The sequence below is a fragment of the Aplidium turbinatum genome, chromosome 1 (assembly GCF_918807975.1).
Source record: "Aplidium turbinatum chromosome 1, kaAplTurb1.1, whole genome shotgun sequence".
Lineage (NCBI taxonomy): Eukaryota > Metazoa > Chordata > Ascidiacea > Aplousobranchia > Polyclinidae > Aplidium > Aplidium turbinatum.
In genome coordinates, this window is record NC_137472.1 from 51,947,375 (window position 1) to 51,970,297 (window position 22,923).

Sequence of the window (22,923 nt, forward strand, 5' to 3'; positions counted from 1 at the left end):
CAATTAGAATGCAAAGTACAAAAATTAACGGTAAGAATTCTAACTTCAATGTTGTTAAATGTGGTGTCCCACAGGGGTCAATCCTTGGTCTCTTGCTTTTTCTTCTTTATGTGAATGATCTTCCAAATGCATCTTCTTTTTCAACTACACTTTTTGCTGATGACTCAAACTTCCATATGTCAGATAAATGCCTGTCATCTCTCCAAAAAAACGTCAATAGAGAAGTAGAAAAAATTGATGTGTGGATGAAATCCAATAAACTTTCATTAAATTTATAGTAAAACTACTTATATGATCCTCTGCAACAAAAAAATGCAGCAGAAAATTTTAGTCTGTCCATCAGTGGCCGATCCATCGAAAGGAAGAAATGTATAAACTATCTAGGTGTAACTTTAGATGAGCGATTGACATGGGATAGTCATATTATTAATCTTAGAAAGCAGCTTGCAAAGGTCTGCGGCATAGCATTTAAGCTGAGATACATTGCCCCTTTAACAATATTACAAACTTTATATTATGCTTTGTTTCAATCCAAGATCCAATACTCGATTATAAATTGGGGAAGAGCAAACTCTACATTGCTTGCTCCACTACAAGTGTTACAAAACAAGTTCATTCAATCCTGCTTATTTTTGCCGAGGTCAACAAATACAACTGTTCTTTATCACCAATTTAATGTGCTCAGAATTGACGATATTATTAAATTAGAGACTGCAAAATTTATGTACAAATATGTGCACAAAATGCTGCCCCGGGCCTTTGCTGGCTGCTTTATTTTTGTAAATGAAATTCACCATCATAAAACCCGTCAGAACCAAAAGAATGATTTATATTTGCCTTCTACAACATCAAACTCTGGTAAGAAGATGCTATGTTTTAATGGAGTGAAACTATGGAATCAAGTACCAAAAGAAATAAAAGAAAAGTCTTACAATGTTTTTAAATATAAATGTTTATTAAAGAATTTGTGCAATGATCACTCCTGAAACGTATCATCCGCTTATTTTTCTACACAGTTTTTTTATGTTGCCCTGTGTTATTCCATTGTTAATGTTTACAAATTAAAGTGCTGGTATTGTGCTATATATATATTATATACCGTATGTGTTAATGTTCTTAATTTTGGGTCTTTTGTATAAATGTTTGGGTGGCAGCTGACTTTGGTGACCTTGTGGTCTTTCGCTGCCATCCTTGTTGTGCGAATTATTTGTGTTTATTGTGCTTTTGTTTTTTGTGTCTTTCTTTTTCGCCAACAAAAACAAAAAATAAACTGAACTGATATACGTAATATTTTGGCAGTGCATTATAGGATATATTTTGGTTATGCTAATTTAAGACATTGTTAGTATTCTTTAATTGTTGTGAAATACATCAACATGGAGCTTGCAGAACCTGGGATTGTTTCTGTAGTTTGGTTTGGCTTGGCGGTTGTTGCAGGAGGATTGATTATGGCTGCCATTTCGTATTTCAGGTAAAATTGTTTAGTAGGTTTCAATGTTTTTCATACAGTAAAGCATGATGGGTGATAAGGAAGGAGTTCTTCATTGCCTAAATATTTTTGTAATAAAGTGATTAAATTAAATTGGAAAATTTAAAACTTTTGCATTTCAGTAATGGTCATCATGTCTTAACTATTGTAAAGTAATAGACAAACAAATCAAAGTAACTTTAAGCGGATTTAACATGTTTTATTACAAAGAGATGTAACATAATTAAAAAATCAACTCAAGCGTTTTTGACATGTATGTGTGTCCTCAACAGGAATTACTTAAATCTGACTATGCACTACAACTGTAACGACATTCCGAACTGAAACCCACAAACTGAACAAGTGATACAAGAGTAATTACCAGTAAATTATACAACGGGAAACAGATCACATGAGGTGTAAAGTACAGGCATGTGACAAACAATTAGAACACACACAAATGGAATGATGAACCCCAGGCCAATAACCGCCTGTTGAGAGATGGATTATTACATTTGATTCTTAAGGCTTCCATAATCTTGGTCTGAAATTTCAGATCTGCCTCGAGAGATGATTTTAAATTGATTGATGGAAACATTGTCAGTGCATGTTTCACAAGAGGCAATGTGATTATTGATTGCCAGAAAATCGGTAACTTTTAGAAATCGCTTAAAGAATTAGCGGGGACTTCTCGACTGCTTTCGCCATTGCATATGTATGTTTTGGAAACGTTTGAGTTTTTAAATATTAAACTTGCTGAAGTTACTTTGTTTTGTCTGTCTAATATGTTGTACAATTTGTTAAACATTTTTAATTCTTTTTAGCATGAAAGAAACCAGCTACGAAGATCTTGTTGCCAAGCAGCGAAAAGAGCAAGAGTTAATTGAAAAAGAGAAAACTCGGGCAAACAAACAAAAAAAAGAACAAAAGAAGAAAGCGGACTCGAAAAAAAAGAAAAGTAAGTCTTCTAATTAGTTAGTTTATTAGGCCGCTTTGTTGCACCGTTAAAGGACATATAAACTATTTAAGCATACAAAATATAGTTTTTAATAGTGAATAGTTGCTAATCATCCAATTTAAAATTTTAAGTGTTAAATTAACCCCTGCATGCCGATTGTGCCATGTTCACCAAATGGCAACCAAACACCAAATGGCAACCTTTCATCATGGGCTCAGATGCATATTTTCAGTAGATGCCTTTTGTTCCGTTTTGGTCTGGACATGCGCTTTGTTAAAAAAATTACTAATGGCTCGAGTGGTCAAGTTGCGTTGCTATGGGTACGGTACCGTACTTGGGTAGTTGCAAGCATGGTCTGCAGGACAGTGAAATGCCTTCCGCTGCTTTATAGCTTGATGTCGAATTTGATACAAAAGGTTATAATCTCTTCCAACACCCAAGAATTGTTTTTCTATGTCAATTCGGTTTAAGATAAACAAATATTTTTTGGAATAATTGGAAAGACTATGCTCGTATCAGTTTGAAGCTGCATTGTAAACCACTTATTTCTTTGATGCCGATTGTGACAAATTCGATACAAAGGTTAAAATGTCCCCCAGAGTAAAAAATTATGTTGAATTGAAACAGTAAACACCCAGAAGTTGTTTTTTATGTTGATTTAAGCAGTTTTGGACAAGCAAACATACTTTACAATAATTGGATCATAATTCCGGCATGAAACGGTTAATGCATCATTTTACTCAAGAGAAGTATTTTTGAAGGCATTTCTATTCAAGCACTCACTGCATTATTATTTTTTTGCTGCGTACAACATTCTGTACTGCATTATGATATAGTTACGGTACTATAGTTAATGTAGTTCTGTTAAATGAGAATTAATGTACGGCTCGCATTAAAGGCAGAGGTCAATGATCGTCATCTCCTCCACAATGTAGTCCTTGACGCACAACAGCTCACACGTCAACGCCTGCATTCCAGGCACCCTTTTTCTCGACACGTTGTGGCGCTTCATGAAGGTCACTTTGACCTGATGAAGTCATGGAGAGACTGCTGAGAAGCCATCTCACGGCCCAACCAGTTCCAAGTCACACTAGACACTACGGTACCACCTGGCTCAGACCTGCCAAGAAAAGAATGGGTGACTCTGAATCGCCTCCGTACTGGTGTTGGTCGCTTCAAGCACAATAGGTTTACCTGGGGATTGTGTGACTCACCAGCCTGTGTTTGTGGTGACAATCAAACAGCACAGCACATCATTAATCACTGTCCAGTGTTTCGACCTGCAGAACATGTGGATCTCATGGACTCTGATATGAAGACATTACTCTGGTTACAACAATTGGGAGATGTTGCCTGAATTGCTGCCTCATAAGCAAGAAGAAGAATTAATATTATGAAATGATGGGCATATTTTTGCATTGTCTTCATTATAAAATAGTTTTGTGAAAACAGTAACTTTATGCCTACTTCAACTTAAAAGGCATCATTTCATAAAACTCATGTACAAAATCTAAAAAAACATACGTGCCTCCTTTTAGCGGGTTGATCGCTCATTTAAACAAGGTGGTGATCCAGTTATGGGAAAAGTTGTACTGAAAAAAATGAAATTTTAGTTCTATTCTGGACCATTGAAAAGTGTTCGAGTAGACGAGTAGTCCGATAAAGTGGGGTTGACTGTAGTCTACTATTTTAAGTTAATTTTTCTTTACTTTTCGGTCATTTATTATACATTTGTCAGTGTGTCTTTTTTAGGTTATGGTTCTGATTAAAACGAGCACAGCTTTCATAATATATCATAAAGTCAACCTCAATATATCGCAAAATCTCTCAAAATATACCACAAAATGCTTTTTGTATTTTTGTAGAATCGATTATATTTTTGTTTGAGGTATACCATTGAATTTCAAAAGTTTGCCTAACATAAAAAAGATTGCAAGGTAATGGGAATAAGTGTAATTGTGTATTGTTTTGGAGAAACAAATTTAATACATTTTGAGATGTGTGCGCTACTATATATTATTTATTTAGCTACACAAAGGCAATTTGTTATACATCACTTGACCAAATCTGATGTTAATTAACTGTATTTGTCTGCATTGTTTTAATTATACAGCTCCTGTAGACAGCAATAAGCCACCGGTTGCTGACAGCTTATCAGCTGCACGTGAAGTCCAAATCAAACCTCAGCCTGTGGAAAAAGAAGCTCAGAAAGTAAAAGAACCAAAAAAGAAGAACAAGCAACCAACTCCAGTTAAACCTGTTGAAGAACCTGCAAAGCCAGAGGTGATCAAGTCTGTTGCTACTAAAAATGATAAATCTTTTGCCATGACAGATTAACAACTATTTTTTTAAACAAATCATGATAGAAAATGTCATTTTTCAAAGTAAAGTCTTTTTCTTTGATAATTTCCAACGAATTGGAAATCAACATATTGGATAGAGCAATTAGAATAACTTTTTTCTAAATCTTTTTTCTCAATTTCTATTATAACTAACAAGAATTGAGAAACTATGTGGGTAGAAAATAGTTGTGATATAATCGAAGTATGTTTATGTGCAGGTAGCTGTTGTGAAAAATGCATCAGCAACCACTGCAAAGACAGCCAATCAAGCCGAACAGCGTATCAAAACTGAAAAACTTCAAAAACAATCTGCAGCATCGCAGGAGAAGTCCAAAACGGAAAAACCAGCTAAACAACCTCCAACAAAAGATCAAGCAAAATCTGGTTTTCAGCAGAATGGGGTTGAACCTGCTCCAGAAGGAAAAACCAAGAAAAGTAAAAATCGCCAAGAAGATGCTAATGCTAGTGGTGAGTGCTAACCCAGCCGGTAAAAGTTGTTGTTTTCACATCGTTTCAGCACCTGACGACATTGAAACAAGTTTGCTTGCTGTGAAGTTGTGATGGTAACATGCATTTTGTTTCTGTCAGATCCTTTGATTGAAACTGTTCGTTCAACGAAGATTGATGGTGCGACTGCTCAGGCGCTCATGGATATACTGAGTCAAAAGTCTGGCGGTGGAGACTGGAATTCTGTGAGTAGCCATCTACTGTAGTTGTGTTTGAATCCAATGCTGCAAGGGTGTTGCTACGAGCTTCAGCGCACTACACTCCCTATGTTGGTTATTGCGAAGAGGAGGTTTTTCATTGCTCGAAGCTGCAGTATTTGATTTTATTTTACGACAAACACCTGAAGAGAGTCAAACGAAAAGTGCAGCAGCTTCGCGTAATGAAAAACCTCTTCGCCATCTTCAATTCTTTACCACAAATTAACCCTTCGCTCTTTGTGTTATTGTGGCAATGGAGACTACGTCATGTGAAATGTCATTCATATTTACAGCGGTTCTCCAATTAACTGCCAAATCATATTAATCAAACCGACAGAACGCGATCTGTTTTGAAAATAGAAGAGTGCCTTACTCTTTGTTTAACAACTTCATTTTTTTTTCAAATCTTTTTAAGTTTTTCGATTTTATGAAACAGTTTCTTTAGGCAAATTCTGGCAAGAACAAAGAACTACAGAAAAAGCTGAACAACAAAGATTTGGAAATAGTACAACATCTCGAACAACTTGCGAAATATAAGAAACAGATCGATCAACTTGACCAGGTAGATTTTCCGATCTTGTGATCAAAAAGTTAGGTTTTCAGTTCTGCTAAGTTTTTCTTGATATTTGACGATATGTTTTCAGCAGTTTGTGTAATATTTATAATTATATATAACATACAGTATTATAAGTACGTAGTTGTAAAGTTTTAACCATCATATCTGTCTATACTTCAGCTTCAAGTGCTTCGTTTTTAACTTGCGACGGATTGTACTACACGTTTGGTTTATGAGAAATCTCACACCACCGCATGTTCTGATGCTTGAGTGGTTGTGTTTACAGTTAATGCACAGGAAATGGTTGTATTCACAATGCAATGATACTGGTAGTATAAGTTAAGTTTCTTCTGTCAACTTATGCTTCTTTACCACCAAATAAATGTGAGGTTTTCTTTTGTATGCGTCGGTACACTTTCAAATGTATTTGAGATAACAAATAACTGTGAATGCGTGGAAAAGTGTCTTAAAGCTACAGCTATGCCACCATTAAACCATTGTTGTGTGGGTTTTGACCAAAGCACAGCCTACTCAGGAGGTTTTATCTTCAGAAAGGAATGGAGTGCAAAACGTTTTGAAGCGTTCAGTTTTAAGTTTTGATGGGCAAGTTTAACAGATTACCCATCTTCTGCAACAGGCTATAGAAGTAAAAAAACGCGTGGAAATGGAACACGAAAGGCAGATCAACGAACACGTCGCCTTGCAAAAGGAGTTGCGCAAACAACAAAGCGATGACAAAAAGCAAATTTCCCATCTCCAGGTTTTTCTTTTTCAAATTTATACGTTTAAGCCTTTTTCAGGGAAAGAAGTTTGTCTTTGGCACACTATCACGCAGTTATGTTTTATTTATTCGTTTGCTTTACTTTTATAATGATCTTGAGATGACACAGTCCATTGGCGAAAGCTTCTACCTGATAAAACAACCGTTCAGTGTTCACCGCTTGCCACTGTAAGCTGGCCGATATAAAACATACACTTTTGAAGCCCTTTTGTTAAATTAAATTTTGTTGGTGAAGTCTGAATAGAGCACATCAACTCACGTAAATTTGGAATTTTCCTTGTTTTTTTCTGTTTACCATGTTTTCCTCTTTAGTACTGTTGCTGATATGACAGGAACGCCTTTTTTCTGAGTTGTGTTTGTTGGGTATTTTCCAGAGCCAAGTCCAAAGCAGCACCGAAACCTCCGGAAATGTGCAAAAATTGAAAGACGAAAATGCAATCCTTCTGCAAACTATTCAAGCAAATGCTCAAGCGTAAGTTGTCCTTGGCAATTGACATATTGATAAGGGTGTGCGCAAGTAAAAAGCTTTTCCGCTTATTGGTATAATTGATGAATTAATTGAAAAATTGGGCTCAGACTTGTACACTCATGCGACTTGCGCTGAAAAGTTTTTGCCAAAATTTTGTGGTGCTTCAATGAATGTTTTTTTTTGCTTCGTCGTGGTGCTCTTGTGGGTAGTACAACAAGATGTCATTGATGGATCGCATTCAGGAAATCACGACATTGGTAGCTTCTACGTTTTGAAAATGATATTTGATTGATAAATTTTCTTTTGGTTCATAATATGATACAAAACCTGCTGACAAAATGAATTCGATACTTCAGTAAACTGTAGCTAAGAACAACTGCCTGCTACTGTGTTTAGTAAACTACTTTCACATTGTAATATAGCGTACAGTATTTTACAAAGTGACAGAATTAACTTTTCCCAAAGTTACTTTAATATGCCGCAGAGCTATTGGTGTGATGCGATGATTTGGCGCCACACTTCAAGTGTGTTATATTTGCTTTATTCTTCAACCCGATTTACATTGCGTTCAGCAAAGTAAATTGTACTTTACACTCGTCGTTTCATCACCATCTGTTTATTCTGTTGTGTGTATCCTTACTTTAAACTTAACGTGGCGTTTCAATGCAGTGTTGCTTATGCAATGCATGTATGCCTTGCATTCTAAGTACAGTAAAGATGGTACAATATATCTTTTTTATAGTTTTGGTGACGTCGTGTGTTTCGTAGTCGATGGGGCCTTTGAGAAACTGATTGCCTAGTGTTCTTCCTGCTTACCACTAAGCATCGAGAGAATAGAGTCAAGTTGTGCTTGGCCGCCCGTATGTACATTGTACAGCTGCCCTGAAACTGTCTGCTCTGTTAGCTGCATGGAGCAATGCATGTCTGCGGTTGACAACAGTTCTATACAAAACCGTACACTACTATTTCGATAATTTTTCCAGTGTCTCCGAAAAGACAAGGATATCCCAAGAGCTCCAAGCGGCCCAAAACAAGCTTAAAGAAAGTGATGCTGCCAAAGCGAAGCTAGAGCGTCAATTGGCGGAAAACAATAAATCTGTCAAGAAGAGACAGGTAGAACAACGTTATGCCATGGCATAGAATATAATACATCACCACATGGTTAAAATATGTATCTCTAATGTTAATTGAACAATGAAACCTCCATTTCTTATAGTTTGCTTATCCATAAATATCATACAACAGTAGTGTAATAGCTTATAGCTACATTATAGTTTTGTTTATAAGCGAGCTGTATGCTCTTGCATTCCCTGTGAGTGGTCAAAGCAACTTTAATGTGTGGTAGTGTTCTTGCTTATGAGGCTGGTGTCTCGATTTATTACCAGGACTCACCACTAGAAGGTTGACAACTTCAGCCCAAAGTGTAGTGTTGTAAATGCGGATCTACTATTAACTGACGATGCTCCCTGCGCAGGTGGACGTGGAGTCGCACCAGAAACGCATTGATGAAGTCTCTCAAAAACTACAGGACGCCCAGGGCTCGTACGCGAAATTGGAAAACGAGTTTCAGAAAGCGCAATCAGACTTGCAATACTCACAGGTGTAACAATGGTTGTAAATCGTATGTTCTATTCTTTTGATACAAAACAAAAAGGCATATGCTGTTTGCTGTTCCACGTTTTTTCTGATTTACAGTAGAGCAAATGGTCTTTTTTGCCTTCAAAAATATTATGCATTGCTGCATTACTGTATTGCTTAAATTATGTTTTCTAGCTCTTTTACTGGCTTTGTTTTAGAAGATGTTACTTTTCCGTTCTGTGCTGTTAAATGATCTTTTAATGCGAAAGCATTACTTCGCTGCTTGGTTTATTTTGCTGTTTTGTGGTTCAGGATAAATGTGCAAAACTATTGGGCCAGGTTGCGCTGCTGAACGACGACAACGATCAGCGCCTTGAAAGTCTGTCGGAAACAAAGAACGCCTTAGAACAACGTCTCCTGGAAATGGACGCCAATGACTCCCAAAAGGCTGAAGAAACAGCTGTAAGAAACTGACTTGTTTATATGCTTGTGCGGAAGGGTTCATCAAAAATCTTAAGAATCACTTCAAAATACGAGCTTTGGCATGATGCTGGGGTGCAACTTTCCAAAAGGTACCATTAAAAAAATCCCCTTTGAGCAACAAAGGAAAAAGGCAAATGCTAGCTAAATGAAGTCATCGGTTTGCCATCGGCTGACTTGGCGCAGAGGGTTAGGGCGGCGATGGTAGTCATATCATGGACGTGGGTTTGATTCCCTCCACTGCTATTGCTCTTTTTTCTTCTGTAATTACCAAACAAAGTTCAAAGGGGATTTTTTAATGGTACCTTTTGGAAAGTTGCTGCCGGGGTTGGGTCAGCTTTTAGTTCACTTTTAGGAACCGGCTCATAGATACTGGACAGCGAGCTTCATGTGAAATACTGCCATACGAAACTACTAACTATTACCTCAAAATGACTGAGTTTAGAGAAGGAACGGTTTTGAAATGTTTTGTCATGGTAGACTGCTGGTTTTATGTTGCTCATTAATGTACGTCTGGTGGTATTTGACTTGCTTGAAATGGAGATTTTGCGATATGTGATACTGCCAGCAGGCAGTATTCAAGACGTTATTTGTGTTGCCTCACCAACGAGTTTTACATATACGATTCATTGCTTTTTACTATTTGTGAAAACTACTTATTACCACTGTGAGAAAAGTATCATTTGTCTGCCAAAACGTCTTTCAAAGTTCTTTTCTCACTCTTGTACAATGTATATAGACACAACTTTAGCGATATTCAACGTTAAAATGACGAAATATTTACAAGTATAGGACATGCAGTTGCATATGTAATGCAGAACATTTAGCTTTGTGTTGTGTGCTAGAAAACACAGACAGTTTTTGAACCTTACAGCTTACACAAAATTCGCATGGAGTTGCGACGTTGGTTCTAGGAACATACAGGGAACGCTGCTCGTCGAATTATTTCAAAGTGTAATTCCAGTTATTAATACTATCTGTATTTCAGATTTTTGAAAAAATACCTGTTTGAAATGTATTTGAACATTCTAGTGAACTCTTTGTAAGAGTATTTGTGCTACAGAATTTGCAAACTAAAAAATTCGTTGCCTGCCTCAATGCTTTTCTTCTATTTAGAAACTTCATACGCAAATGAAGGATTTAAAGAAACAAGTCAATGATCTTACTGCCAAAAATCAAGCTTTGATGGAGGAAATTTCTTTGCAGCAACGCTCGGTAATTTTAATATAAGTACAGTCACCAGGCCAGCAAATTAACTCTTAACGTTTATGCAACATCTATCGCCGTTAAACAAACGTGAAAAAAAATTGATTGGCGGGTCGGACGGTATCTGCAATTCGATCTGGCTATCGGGTTAATTGTTATTGTTTGTTTTTCAGAGTAACAAAGTCGTGGACGATCTTCAAAAGAATTCCAACGTGTTAGTACTCAGTCCAAACGATTTCTCTTTTTCTACTGTCTCTATAGGTTTTAAGATAGTCTGGTGTGCTTGATGCTTCACAATCACCAGCTCACCACATCAACATTGCATTAGCGGTTGTCAACAAACCAAACAATAACAATCACCATTGACACATAACTTTAAATCTCAAGCATTGTCGTCGTATGCGCATCTTAGGCCGAGGGTCTATCCTTTTACCACTTCAGGTTCACGATGTTCCCCGGACTACAATTTCTCAAGTATAGATTGCATTCTACCGCTAGGGTTCGAATTTATACAAACGCGGTTGCGACATGCCTTTTGACCCAGTTCATCTACAAAGATAGAACGCGTCCATTTTTACAGTTGTTTTCTTCCCAACTTGCAAAAAAAATTTTTTTCGTAAACCCAGCTACTTTGCTGGCTGGTTTATTGTGTAGTCGTAGTTTTTATTTCTCTGGAAATACAAAAAGCTAGTTATCATCTTTAACATCAGGAGGTAACCTAGTAAATAGTCACCAGAAGAACGCAAATTACTTTAATTATCAAATGCCTGGTGAACAGTCTCTCTCTGTTTTTATTTCTCTTTTGAGTAAAATCGCTTCTTTTCTTTTTTTCAGAATAAAAGAAAAAGATAATTCCATAACCACTTTGCAAACCTCCAACGAAGCTTTCAAAGAGGCCAATACCAAACTGGAAAGCGAGGTGGAAAAATTAAAAAAGAAAAATAATGTAAGAATTGTATTGTTATTTTTTTGCATGCGCTTCAATAGATCTAGACCAGTTGGTAAATGCAGTGATTTATTTTCAAAAAAAAAATCCTAGCATGATCGAGGAGGGGATACGAAAACCATAAATTGTTTCTTTGACCATTTTCGTGGCGTAGTTTTCTACTCGTATTCGTAATAAAAGAAGGTTGTTGCTGTTTGCGAAAAATGGCTTTGTTTTCCAACTGGCTAGCTTAGCTGACGTAATCATGGTGTATGGTGAAACAGGAATTGAGAGAGCGCAATTGGAAGGCAATGGATGCTGTGGCTGCCGCAGAGAAATCTGCCAAAGACAAAATAACGGCTTCCAAGGTTACTGAATTTTTTGTGAGCATGTTGTTTGTGGTTTTGGATTTTCAAAACAATAATTTTTGTTGCATGTCATGTGTGTGTCACACTCTTCAGCCAAGAAATATACAATATTTTAAGATAGTCACGCACACTTTCTAATCAAGGTTCATAAAGAAAGCAAAATTTTTTTAGATAAAAGTAAAGATGGATCCATACTCAGTTACTGAGCGTCGAGTCTTTTTGAGATGATAATTAAAAAAGGATTATTCTGAAAATGTAAAAAAAGGCTTTAAATAGTGTTTTTTTTCTGGCTTACGACCCATTCCAATCAAAATCGAGAAATTCAACCATACATTTCGTTTATAATGTAGCAGCAATTGTAGTTGAATGAGTTTCGCTTTTAGCAGCATGATCGTTGCTTACTTCACAGTGTAGATTCAAACGATCTGTTATAGCCTGATGCTGCGGGTTCTTTTTGGCAATATCAAATTACACTAGCTTTCGGAACACAGTTCCCTAGTCATGTGCTATGATGAATGGTGTTGAAGTCAGTGAGTGGTTTTTTTAAATGGCTTTTTGTTTTAGCTTGAGGCTGCCGGCTGTTGAGTTGAGCCGGCTGAAACTTAACAGCCGGCAGCCTCAAGCTAAAACAAAGAGCCATTTAAAAAAACCACTCACTGACTTCAACACCATTCATCATAGCACATGACTAGGGAACTGTGTTCCGAAAGCTAGTGTAATTTGATATTGCCAAAAAGAACCCGCAGCATCAGGCTATAACAGATCGTTTGAAACTACACTGTGAAGTAGCAGCAATTGTTTTGAACAAAGTAGTTATGCTTTTGAGTTGTCTCATTTAACTTTTTATTTTCTATCTTTTTTAGTTATTTTTGTGTGAGTTTACGGAAAAATGCCAAGGACAAAACTCGTGTATTCCATGGCTGGCACAGAAAAGGGCTTAATGCGCAGAAGAAAAAAAATGTTCAAAATGGTTAATTGCTTGTTTTGCATTGTCCTGCTTGAGTTGGTTTAATTATTTGTTTTAACTCTCTTACAATTTTTGTTAAGAAGTTTTTTTTCATACAAGAAAATTTATGCTTCTACGACTGGCGAATTTTCAGGTATACAATGTTTTTCAACCAGTCTAAGTGGTCTCTTGCAGCTGCCGGTAGATTTTATCGATTGAAATTTATTGCCACTTTATGTCTTTTTAGAAACAGAAAATAATACCCCGCCGGTTGCTTTCCTTATCACTGCTTGTTCGATAAATTTCGTGCGGTGTAGTCACTTTCTAACCAGTCAGCAAAAGTTGCCGTGTTTACATTGTTTCAACGTCGCAAAGCTGCAATTGTTGCTGATTGCGAAACCTTAATCGTGGATTCTTGGTGTTATCGCTGCATGCCGAGTGATAACGTCGCCCTTTTGACCCGAAATGTCCACTGCGTATTATTTTATGCATGTACGTTTGAATGTGCTGTTGATTTTGACTGGAGCTGTATCGTTAACTTTCTTTGTTTTTACTATGAGAAAAATATTCCTAATTGTTTATTTCCAGGAGGAATTGACGAAAGCTGTCAGCTCTTTGGAAAGTGACGTCAAAACAGAATTAAGTTCAAAATTTCCTGAAGTTTCCTGCAATGAAAAGGTAATTACGTAATGCGTTAACAATGTATTATTGTCAATACGTAATGCTTTTGCTTGAAACAGCGGCATTGGGTCAAACTAAACGTTTACCTGCAGGACTTCAAGTCGTGGCTTTCCGCCTTCTTAGCACAAGCTGAGAATACTTCTACGGTCACTGATAACACTGAAAATGAGTTGAACGAAAAGAAGATAAAAGAAATGGAAAAGGTACGCTGGAAGTTTTTTCGGTTATCTACCCATGACACTGTCATTACCCCGTCAGCAATACAATGTTTGTGTTGATTCAATGTAAAAATGAGTGATATCATGGGCCATGGCTGAGTATAGCGTTTAATGGTGTGCATTGTGCACACCATATCGTGGTTAAAGAAGATGGAAACTGGCAGCATGTTACCCGTGAGGTTCAGTCATTTGTGTTGATTTATCTTTCTTTTTTAACATTATCACAACGACCTAACATTTTAGCTTTTCAATTGCTGTGTTGGCCTATGAGCGATTTTGAAAACCTACCGTGGTTAAAAGAGTTGCCATTTGAAATGCGTCAGAAATTGCTGCGCTTTTTTAGCTACCAATGATTTTATCTTCATTTGCAGAAAAACCTTTTGTTGCAACAAGAAGCATCAGGTCTAGAAGACCGCCTCCGCGCAGCTCGCAGCGCTGCCGAAAAGTCCCAAAGTCTAGAAAAGGAAAGGAAAGATTTATTGGAGACGATTGCTGCGAAAGAGGCTGATGTGGAAAAATACAAGAACATTATTTCCTCAACCGTATGTCTAAGCAATTCGCTATCGTTGTATTGTTAGAGTTAGTTTAGTGTAGGCAAAACCAAGGGTAACGTCGAATAAAAATATATATAAGGTATTTGTGTGAATTCTATCAAGGTGTTGGTAATTTTGTGAAAAAAAAACTAAGAGACCACGAACTTTTTGTTGAAAATCGTATAAATTTATAAAATTTTACGAGATTTTTTAAGGAATGTTACTTAAGACTGGTTGGTAATTTTTTATATGGGTGGGTATGTTCAGGATGGCTTCCTCTCGGACCTTCAAAAACGGGTCGAAAAAGAAGAAAGCGAGGTCGGAAGAGTTGCGGAGGAAAATGCAACTTTAAATAAAAACCTCTCTGACGCCAAGATGCAGAGAGATGACGCTTTGAAGGTGAACTGTTTTTTTTTTAAACTTTTTTGGAGTTTTAGAGTTCTTTGCCTCGTGGTGGAAGATTTGAATTGAGCAAATAGGGAAGCTGACCTTCGTGGGCACCGTTCAAGCATGTCATTAATTGTCTTACCGAAGCACAGCCACTGTGTTGGATGGGCGTCGAAATTAATACCTATCGAGCATTGTTCAGCGTTTTGACTTACAAGTTATTTTTTTGTACTCTTTTAAGCGTGTTTTGGTGTGTAGTGAATAGGTTTCGTTAGAAGAAAACTATTGTTAAAAATGGAATTGCAGTAATTTTGTTACGGGCAACCATCTTATTGCAATTTGACAGAAAGTGGAAGAAAGAACGAGCTTGTTGTCGAAGCTTGAAGCGGAATGCGAAAAGTTAAAGCAGCAGCTTAGCGAGGTAATTAACTGCGTAACTTGAATCGTAGTGAACATAATTTATTTACGTCTGAGTTCTGACGCGAGATGGATTCTCAGATATATTTAACGTATGGAACAAATTTTTGTAATATTCTATTTTTACATCTTTAGATAACGCAATTTTGTCTCTAAACTTTATGCTATTAAAGTTCTGTACGAAACTGTCGATAAAAATTAGTCACGACCAAGGCGACCAATTTTTTTAAATCACAATAAAATTTGCCTTTTTCACTACATAACTTTGAAGGCTTTCATCGTGTCAGCCTGGAATTTAGTTTATGAACATTGTATAAACTTTAAGCAAGAAGAATTTTCACCTCATTGGCTTTTGGTTGCCCCGGTTCTGACTGATACCGGCGATTACAAAGATTAATTTAATAATGATAACTTACTGTTTTAAATGCGAAATTAGTTGCATTTTGTAATGTTTTGTCTTTACCTATTTGTGCTCGTCTGTTACTTATTAAAGCAGGGGTTCTTAACCTTTTTTTCGTTAAGTACCCCTGAGTCGTAAAACAATCAACCCGAACCCCCAATAGGCTGACACCAAATTAATGGTCCTTTGTTTGAATTAAAACTTCATTATTATGTGATAAGAATATTGACTAACAGTTAGTAACTGACAACTTTTAACGGTATTGCAATCTGTGACATATCAATACCTCAAAGATTGCACCCCCAAAAAGAAACCAGTCGGGAAACCGTTACACACGTATAGTCGCACCCGGAGTCGCACACTCACATATAAGCTTCCTAGCAAAGTTGTGGATTTCGTATCGCAACGCAAATTCAGGCGAAATGTACGCACTATTTTCAATCAACACTCATTTTTCTCTAGTATAGGATGTTAAACAATAGTAACACATAAAAACCTAACTGCCATCTAAGTACCTCTAGAAATATCCTTGTAAACCCCTGGTTGCTTGCGAACCCCAGGTTAAGAACCCCTGTATTAAATTAATGCTTTTTCGGTATGTGGTGTTGTTACTTGACAAATTTTGAAAAACTTGTGTTTGAAAGTCTCTTTGAAAGCACGTATTGGGTTTGCCTTCGCAATGATAAACTTGCTTGTATTTGGTCACAGAATGTTTTTAAAAATAAAACTTAGTCAAAAAATTTGTAAAAAAACCCTCATTAATCGAATTGTTGGCTTAGAGCAAAGGTTGTCAACTTTTTTTGTACCGCGACCCCCCCCCCCCATAAAAATATTAAACAAAAGCATATTCATTGCAAAATTTAACCAAATTAAATTCACGACGACATCCAGTTATGTCTCGTTTCGCTGTTCTAATGCAAACTTTCTAAAACCAAAAACGTCTTTTCATTGCAATTTTCATTGCATTTTCTCCAATTGTTTTTTCCATTTCCTATCAAGCTTGGTTAGATTATACTGTCGTAGAAAGAATAATACAATAAAATAACTTCAGGGCGAGGAATGGTCAATTGCAATAAAACACAGTTTTTAATTTTTTCTGGCAAAACACATTCAAAACGATACACTGGATTTTAAGGCGTCTCGCTACCCCCAGAAAAATGGCTCGCGACCCCCTCCCCTGGTTAAAAACCCCTTAGGGAATATAATGATGCCTCTTGTTCAGTAACCGTAGGATCGTAACCCAAGCCCTTGTAATAATGTTACGGGTTGAAGCAGCTTGAATCAAAATTGCCATGGAAGGGTGGGCTTCAATCAGGACTTGTTTTCTTGTTTAACAAATGAAATACAGAATACTTATTTCAATGCTTGCTTGTATGTCGTACTGGTCAAATGATATTTTTCAACATAAAGACACTGAAAGTGAGTATCAACGCAACAAAATGGTTACTTTCCCTGCTTGCTATTTTTTTATGATCTGCAAATTTATATTTGACTAATTTTAACTTAGACAAATTTCGCCCTGAACAAAGCTCAGGAAAAATGTCAAGAATTTGAAAGAGGCGATAATGACAAGTCGCCAGCCGAGGTTGGTTCAAATGCAATGCTCTCATTAAGCACGCAGCCGCATGACCTCTCGATAGCGACTCTAACCGCAGAGATTCTCCAAGAGCATGTGTAGCTAGCGTCGAAACAGCTTGCTCTGATTCGACCAAGTTATAAATGCTCTTCAACCATACGATCGCCTTTCATTTGACACAAATTTTTGTTTTCTCATTCCTACGCCAGATGCATGAAGTTGCATCTGCACCCCAATCGTCCCATTCATCGTCCCCGTTTCGAGTAGCCCTCTCTGATGTTGACATGAGTACTGATATGAATTTAGTTGAAGACGATCAAGGCTTCCTTGTTGTCGATGAGCCGTATCAGGTAGAAATAAAAGGAAATCTTTTAGGTTTTGTTTTTGCATCTTTCGCGTTTACAAATTCATTTCACAAAGATTTTTATTTTTTGTATTGATTTTGCATTTTTGTTGCTGTTCATTTCTCTACTTTTGAAAATGAAATGATTCGGTTGTTTTGTCAGCATTTGTGACCACTTGCATGATTATTATCTTTTTTTTATCTCGTACTAACTGCAACGCTAGGCCCTGTACGGTAAGCACTAAGTCTAATCGCCACTTGAAGGCACAAAGATGATAGCTTAAATTTTACCATCATTAAAACCCATGTAATTTCTGGTTTGAGATAATTTTTTGTGAAATTATTTCAAGTTTTTAAATCGATGAACCGAGAAACCCTACACCAGTGGTTCGCAACCTTTTCTGAGTCATGGCCCCTCAGACTGTGGCTCTAAAAGACCGTGGCCCCCTTGTTTAAAGAACAACGAACGAAACGAAATCAATGTTGTTGTGAAACGAAATCAATTTTACGAAATTAAATTGTTACGTTACAATCACAAAAGATGATGCAACATGCAGTGAGATAGAACATAAAACATGCTTTTAGCTAGCTTTAAGATACTAACACCTACATGAGTGCTTTTTGTGTCACAATTCTACGTTTCTGTCAATTAATACATGTTATAATTCATTAATGAAGCCTTTTATCGTGCCCCCTTGAGAACGCTCTGTTGCCCCCTTGGGGGGCCGAAGGCCACGGTTGAGAACCCCTGCCCTATACCATGCGCGGGGAAACCACCTGCGTACTTTCCGGAGAACTTTCACACTAAAACGTCATTTTTTGCACGTGGTCATAAATTGGCGGGAAAAATTTGATTTTCGAATATCGCTTGTCAAGACAAAAAACTGGCGTTTCCTGCATGAAAGTCTCTACTAACTTGGGGGAATAATCATGTTTACAACGACGTTTTCAGCCCGTTGACAACATGATTAGATTTCCACAGCCAACTTTATTTATTTTCATTTTCTTTGCTCAGTCCCATTCGATTGCACCACAAGAAAACGGGCAGGTTGACGAAGTGGCAAAGTTGAAGGCAAGCTTTTTTGAATGACTTTAAATTGCATGTTTAAACGGTCATTGTTTGTAAACGCTTTTATAGTTTTCGCTGATGCAGTGGATAGTAAAAAAATATATATATATGCCCGCCTAAGCGCATGATTTTAAAGTATGTGTTTTTTTCATCATCCAACAGTTTGACATTAATTTTCATTTAGGAGAGGCTGGAGAAAGAAAAGGCGCTTTCCAAAAACCTCGGAACTGCAGCAAGTAAACTGCAATCGGTGTTAAAGCAAACCCAAGACCAACTTGCAAAAGAACGAGAAAAGAATCAAGACATGAGTCAGCAACAAACAGTGGTGAGGATCCTGAAATAACTTTTTAAATATATTTCCAAAAGAATTTTTCTTTAAATGAAGTATTTACTAAATCTTTCCACTGGAATTTCCGATGATTGGATTTGTAATTAACCTGCATTTTTGTGGCTGCTTAGAAATTGCCCAATCTTGAAACATAACAAAACGCAGTGAAGCTGAAAAAAAACATTGTTGTGTGGGAATTTTTCTTTCAATTACAAAAAAAACTTCCTTTTTTTATGTACCATTTTTGGAAAAATATTTGATAAGATTTTCAAAAAATCTAGTTAAAATTGTTAAAAAGATATTCGATTGTGACATTTATTCTGGATATAAAACGTTCAAAGCAAGCAGATATTTCCAATAAGTCGCCTACTCCCTTTACTTTATCTTCTAATGTTGTGTATAAATTCAGTTGTTTGCGTGATACAAATCTGTCATACATCGGTAAGTCAACAAGATATGTATCGACTAGAGCCGGGGAACACATGAATTTGAATTGTATACCAAAAGCGCAGTTGGTTCGAAAAAATGATTTGATGAGCATTTTAGATAAAGTTTAGCTCTTTTATTGAAAGAAAGCGTTTTTATGGATCCCTGGGAAGGTCTTTGTAATCGGTAAAATGTTATGAAGGATTTGAAAAATGTACCCTTCGTAGGCTATGTTTAGACCAGTGCAGTTGTTTTGAAACAATCTTAAGTTTTCGATTGAAGACAAACTCACAATGAAATACTCGGAATGAGGGTTGTCCCTTCAGTGACAACTGATAAATGGAGTTTCATATTACCGGGCTTTCCGCGATGAAAATGAGATGCTTTGCATTGCAATAGAATTGTGTGCAAGTGTGTGTGTGCAAATGCATTGCATTGTGTGCAAGTACTTGGCAATTGACACCTTGTGATTTGTCATTGTGGCAACGATTTACAGATGAGTTACTTTGTTTAGGAATATTCAAGTGACTTGGACTGAACTGAAGAAATGACCAACATCAAAATGCAAATTGAAAAGCTGCAATCTATTACAATCATTTGAAAAGCGTTCGACTGACTGAGAAGATGTTGGCTGGCATTAATTTATTTCAATAAATAGAATAATGATACCTGGGAATGCATTCCGAATTCGATGTAGTTACACTAATTCGTCAGCTTTCTCATGAAATTGTATTTGAAGCCTTTTCGCTCTTTTCATTTGTGACGTTCGTTTTCACCTTTTCTTCTTTGCATTCCAATTCTTACAGGGCTATTTGCTGGTGCCATTGCTATGCGAATGACTGACTCAGTTGAATTCCGGCTGACTCGACCGAAACGTAGCCATTAAGCTTTCTCGGCTTTGGCTTTTGTCTGCTTTAAATTTTGCTTTTAAAATAGTCGAGAGTCGATTCTTCATCGCACCATGCTCTGATACCATCCGCCCCTCCTCTCTCCCCCCCCCACACCTGGACCGTCTTTGCTAAATGAGCGGCCAAGTCAAAAAGTCCTTTGTTTTATCGTATTTATATATGTTTTGCCTACTGCTACAATTTTTCAGAAGACCACCTGCCTTTTTGGCCAAGACCAAATGCCTTAAGAATCTCCACAATAGAACATACGTAATTACGTATGTAGTTGCTCAACAGGCACAGAATTCGACAAAGCAGCAAATGACGTTGTTCCGCTAAGCTATTGCTTTGCGTACCTATCTTTTGTATTCATACTCTAAGCATGTCGTAGGTCTAGATTTTGGTTCATGAATAGCTATCATGGCAATTGTGCTTTCTAGCTTTGCTGTGGAACAGTGAAGCGTTGACTCGCAAACTTTAGCTTTTTTTTTGGTTAAAATTTAATGCCTAGTTTTTTGTAACTTTGCCCTATCTCGTCACTCCCTTTCAAGCGCACATAAGAAGCCAGCTTTCTTTATGTTTGTACGATTGGTAGATTTTTGCATTATTCGTCGACTACCACGTACAGTATTTTGAAGTAGAAGAATGGCCTAGGTTAACTGTCATAATTATTCGTTTTGTAGCAAACTGCAAAGGCATAACCAGTGGATATTTTACAACTTTGGCTTCCTTAGTAGATACCTACAACAAACAATAGTTAGGAACCAGTTTATGAGCATTTTTCAAAAAAAAACGTAGGTGTGATATTTTGTGCAATGTATGCTTGTAATGTACCCTGTGCCGCGCAGTATGACTCGTTTTAGAGGTTAAAATTCGAAAAGGTATTTTTACAAACGTACCAGAATTGCACATTTTGGAAAGTGACCATTTTGATTCGGTATTTTCAGAATGTCCCAAAAATGATATTTTAACGCTCTATGCCTTACCTATGGTTTCTAGTAAAAGTCTCGGTGGACTGCCGTTGATTTTAGTGCAATGTGAATTGGGCAGTTATAGCTTTAATTGCGTTTTTCAGCTTCCCAACGAGCGAAATGCGTCTTTTTTACATTGATTCAACGTCTCGTTCAATCAATCGTTAAAACAACGGATTTTGCTGGTTGGTATGTGCCACAATCCTTTCGGCCAATGGTCGCAATTGATATCACACTAGAGAAGCCGCATAGTGTTCCCTAGATTTGTGTTGACTATTACTACCGTTATTGCGTTGATACCACGTTTGTAGCTGTTGTTTCGACATAATGAGTAAATATGGCGGCGTTGTTAACTAAAGTAATATATTTGGCATGACTAACATTGACTTTGGCGGCGAGTCGTCATGTGTATGTGTTAATTCTCGTGCGTATTTTCAATGCTTTGTACATAGAGGTATATGGAATTTAGGGTGTACTGGTGTCCGATAAAAACAAAACAATTATTATAGATATCCGTTGTCCTTGCTATAAGTTTCATCGCAATGCGAAATTTAAAGTTTAACTTATAGATCATTTGTAAATCGCGACGTGTAAACGTGAATGATTTTTAGCTAATTATTTTATGCCATTGAGTGATTTCGTGTTCTCGACTTTAGCAGAGAAAAGATGCGGCTGATGCGTTGGAGGTTTTCCAAAATAAGAACCAGATTTCTCATTCTTCTGGTCAGTAGGCCTAGATGTTGCTTATTACGAAAATTTTGCTTCGCTTAAGCTATTAAAGGGGGTGCGAAACAAGTTTGTAGCCTAATCTATTTTGAAAACAACCTGAGTTGCAATAAAGAAACATCAGTGTAACTTGAAAGATACTTGTGTTTGACAGATTTTTTATTAGTGAGCGTTATGGATGCTCTCAACGCGTTGGCAATAGAACTGGTTTCCAACTGGGCGGAAATTAACCCCAAAGGTAAAAATATATGTTCTCCATTATGAGCGATATTGAGGGTAATACATATAAGTTAGGGTCTGTCCATAAAAGACGTCGGGGGGAGGGGGGTTGGAAATTGCTGATTTTATATGACACGGTGCGTAGATTTTGCGGATACGCAGAAGGTGTCCTTCTTGGACAGCCACTTAGGCTGCTATTGGCTGCATTGGAAAAAATTAAATGCGAACTTCTTTCAATGGTTTGAGTAGGTCTCATTGACTATATTAGCACTTTTGCATGTGAAAGTGCTCCCAGGAAAAAAATGCGGGTAGGCTACTTTAGAGTGGTTTTGCCAGCATGCCTAAATGGCGGAGGACACCATCCGTGAATGCGACAAGGACAAGCAATCCGCAGACCACAATATCAACCCTCAGATAGGCGAAGAAAAAGGGTTTAAACGGTGAAAACTAATTTAGATAGGTGTTCACGTTTTTCAGTAAGTTTTTCAAGAAACACCAACAGGAGGCTACCCGAACTCGTATTTTGACAAAAACAAGCGATAGGCTACTGTTTCCTTAAAAAAATTATGTCGCAAAACCAAGACTAAATCAACAACTTGAACTACTGTACGGTATGAAAAAATATTCTTTGTCAAGGCAAAGTTTTAATTTGGGAGATCTTTGAAATATTTTTATGTCTTAAGCCTATTTTGGAATGATTGTCCGAAGCAATAATATTTTAAAGTGAAAGATAGAACTGTTTTAAGCATAACTCAGAATTAGGTCTACCATATTTTCATCATCCAAAAACAGAACATGTTTGTCAGCAAGTAGGCTAAAATACTAATAGACTTTTACGTTTGAAGAATTTTTTACATCTTAGACACAATTATAGATATAAGCAACAAACGTTAGCCTACCCTATGATAGCTAATAAACACACCAAATTTATTTGTTAGACTATTTGCTGCTTCCTTAACAT

The 22,923-nt window shown here is 36.9% G+C and overlaps 1 protein-coding gene across 6 annotated transcripts; it reads left to right on the plus strand.

Moving 5' to 3' along the window:
• The first annotated feature begins 1,303 nt into the window (after nt 1-1,303).
• On the plus strand, nt 1,304-21,873 carry LOC145782621 (uncharacterized). Of its 6 annotated transcripts, none has more exons than XM_082594435.1 (24): nt 1,304-1,471; nt 2,293-2,426; nt 4,540-4,709; nt 4,987-5,236; nt 5,357-5,460; nt 5,918-6,034; nt 6,666-6,788; nt 7,184-7,281; nt 8,262-8,391; nt 8,753-8,878; nt 9,169-9,318; nt 10,453-10,551; nt 10,716-10,756; nt 11,377-11,488; nt 11,752-11,835; nt 13,370-13,459; nt 13,555-13,665; nt 14,052-14,222; nt 14,481-14,612; nt 14,947-15,021; nt 17,203-17,343; nt 18,352-18,408; nt 18,590-18,730; nt 19,674-21,873. In XM_082594435.1, exons 1-24 carry the CDS (start codon nt 1,377-1,379, stop codon nt 19,695-19,697), a joined length of 2,775 nt encoding a protein of 924 aa, XP_082450561.1. In that variant the 5' UTR covers nt 1,304-1,376; the 3' UTR covers nt 19,698-21,873. The 6 variants fall into 6 exon arrangements, with proteins under 6 accessions (XP_082450561.1, XP_082450569.1, XP_082450573.1 ...); XM_082594443.1 differs by having other exon boundaries at nt 9,196-9,318; XM_082594447.1 differs by lacking the exons at nt 17,203-17,343; nt 18,352-18,408 and adding an exon at nt 16,925-17,002.
• Nucleotides 21,874-22,923: the final 1,050 nt, after the last annotated feature.

Bases quoted from the DNA above. Each gene is read 5' to 3' on its own strand.
- LOC145782621 (XM_082594435.1), top strand. From the start codon at position 1,377: ATGGAGCTTGCAGAACCTGGGATTGTTTCTGTAGTTTGGTTTGGCTTG. The intron at 6,035-6,665 runs GTAGATTTTCCG...CTTCTGCAACAG, and splicing joins AGATCGATCAACTTGACCAG to GCTATAGAAGTAAAAAAACG. The intron at 11,489-11,751 runs GTAAGAATTGTA...ATGGTGAAACAG, and splicing joins AATTAAAAAAGAAAAATAAT to GAATTGAGAGAGCGCAATTG.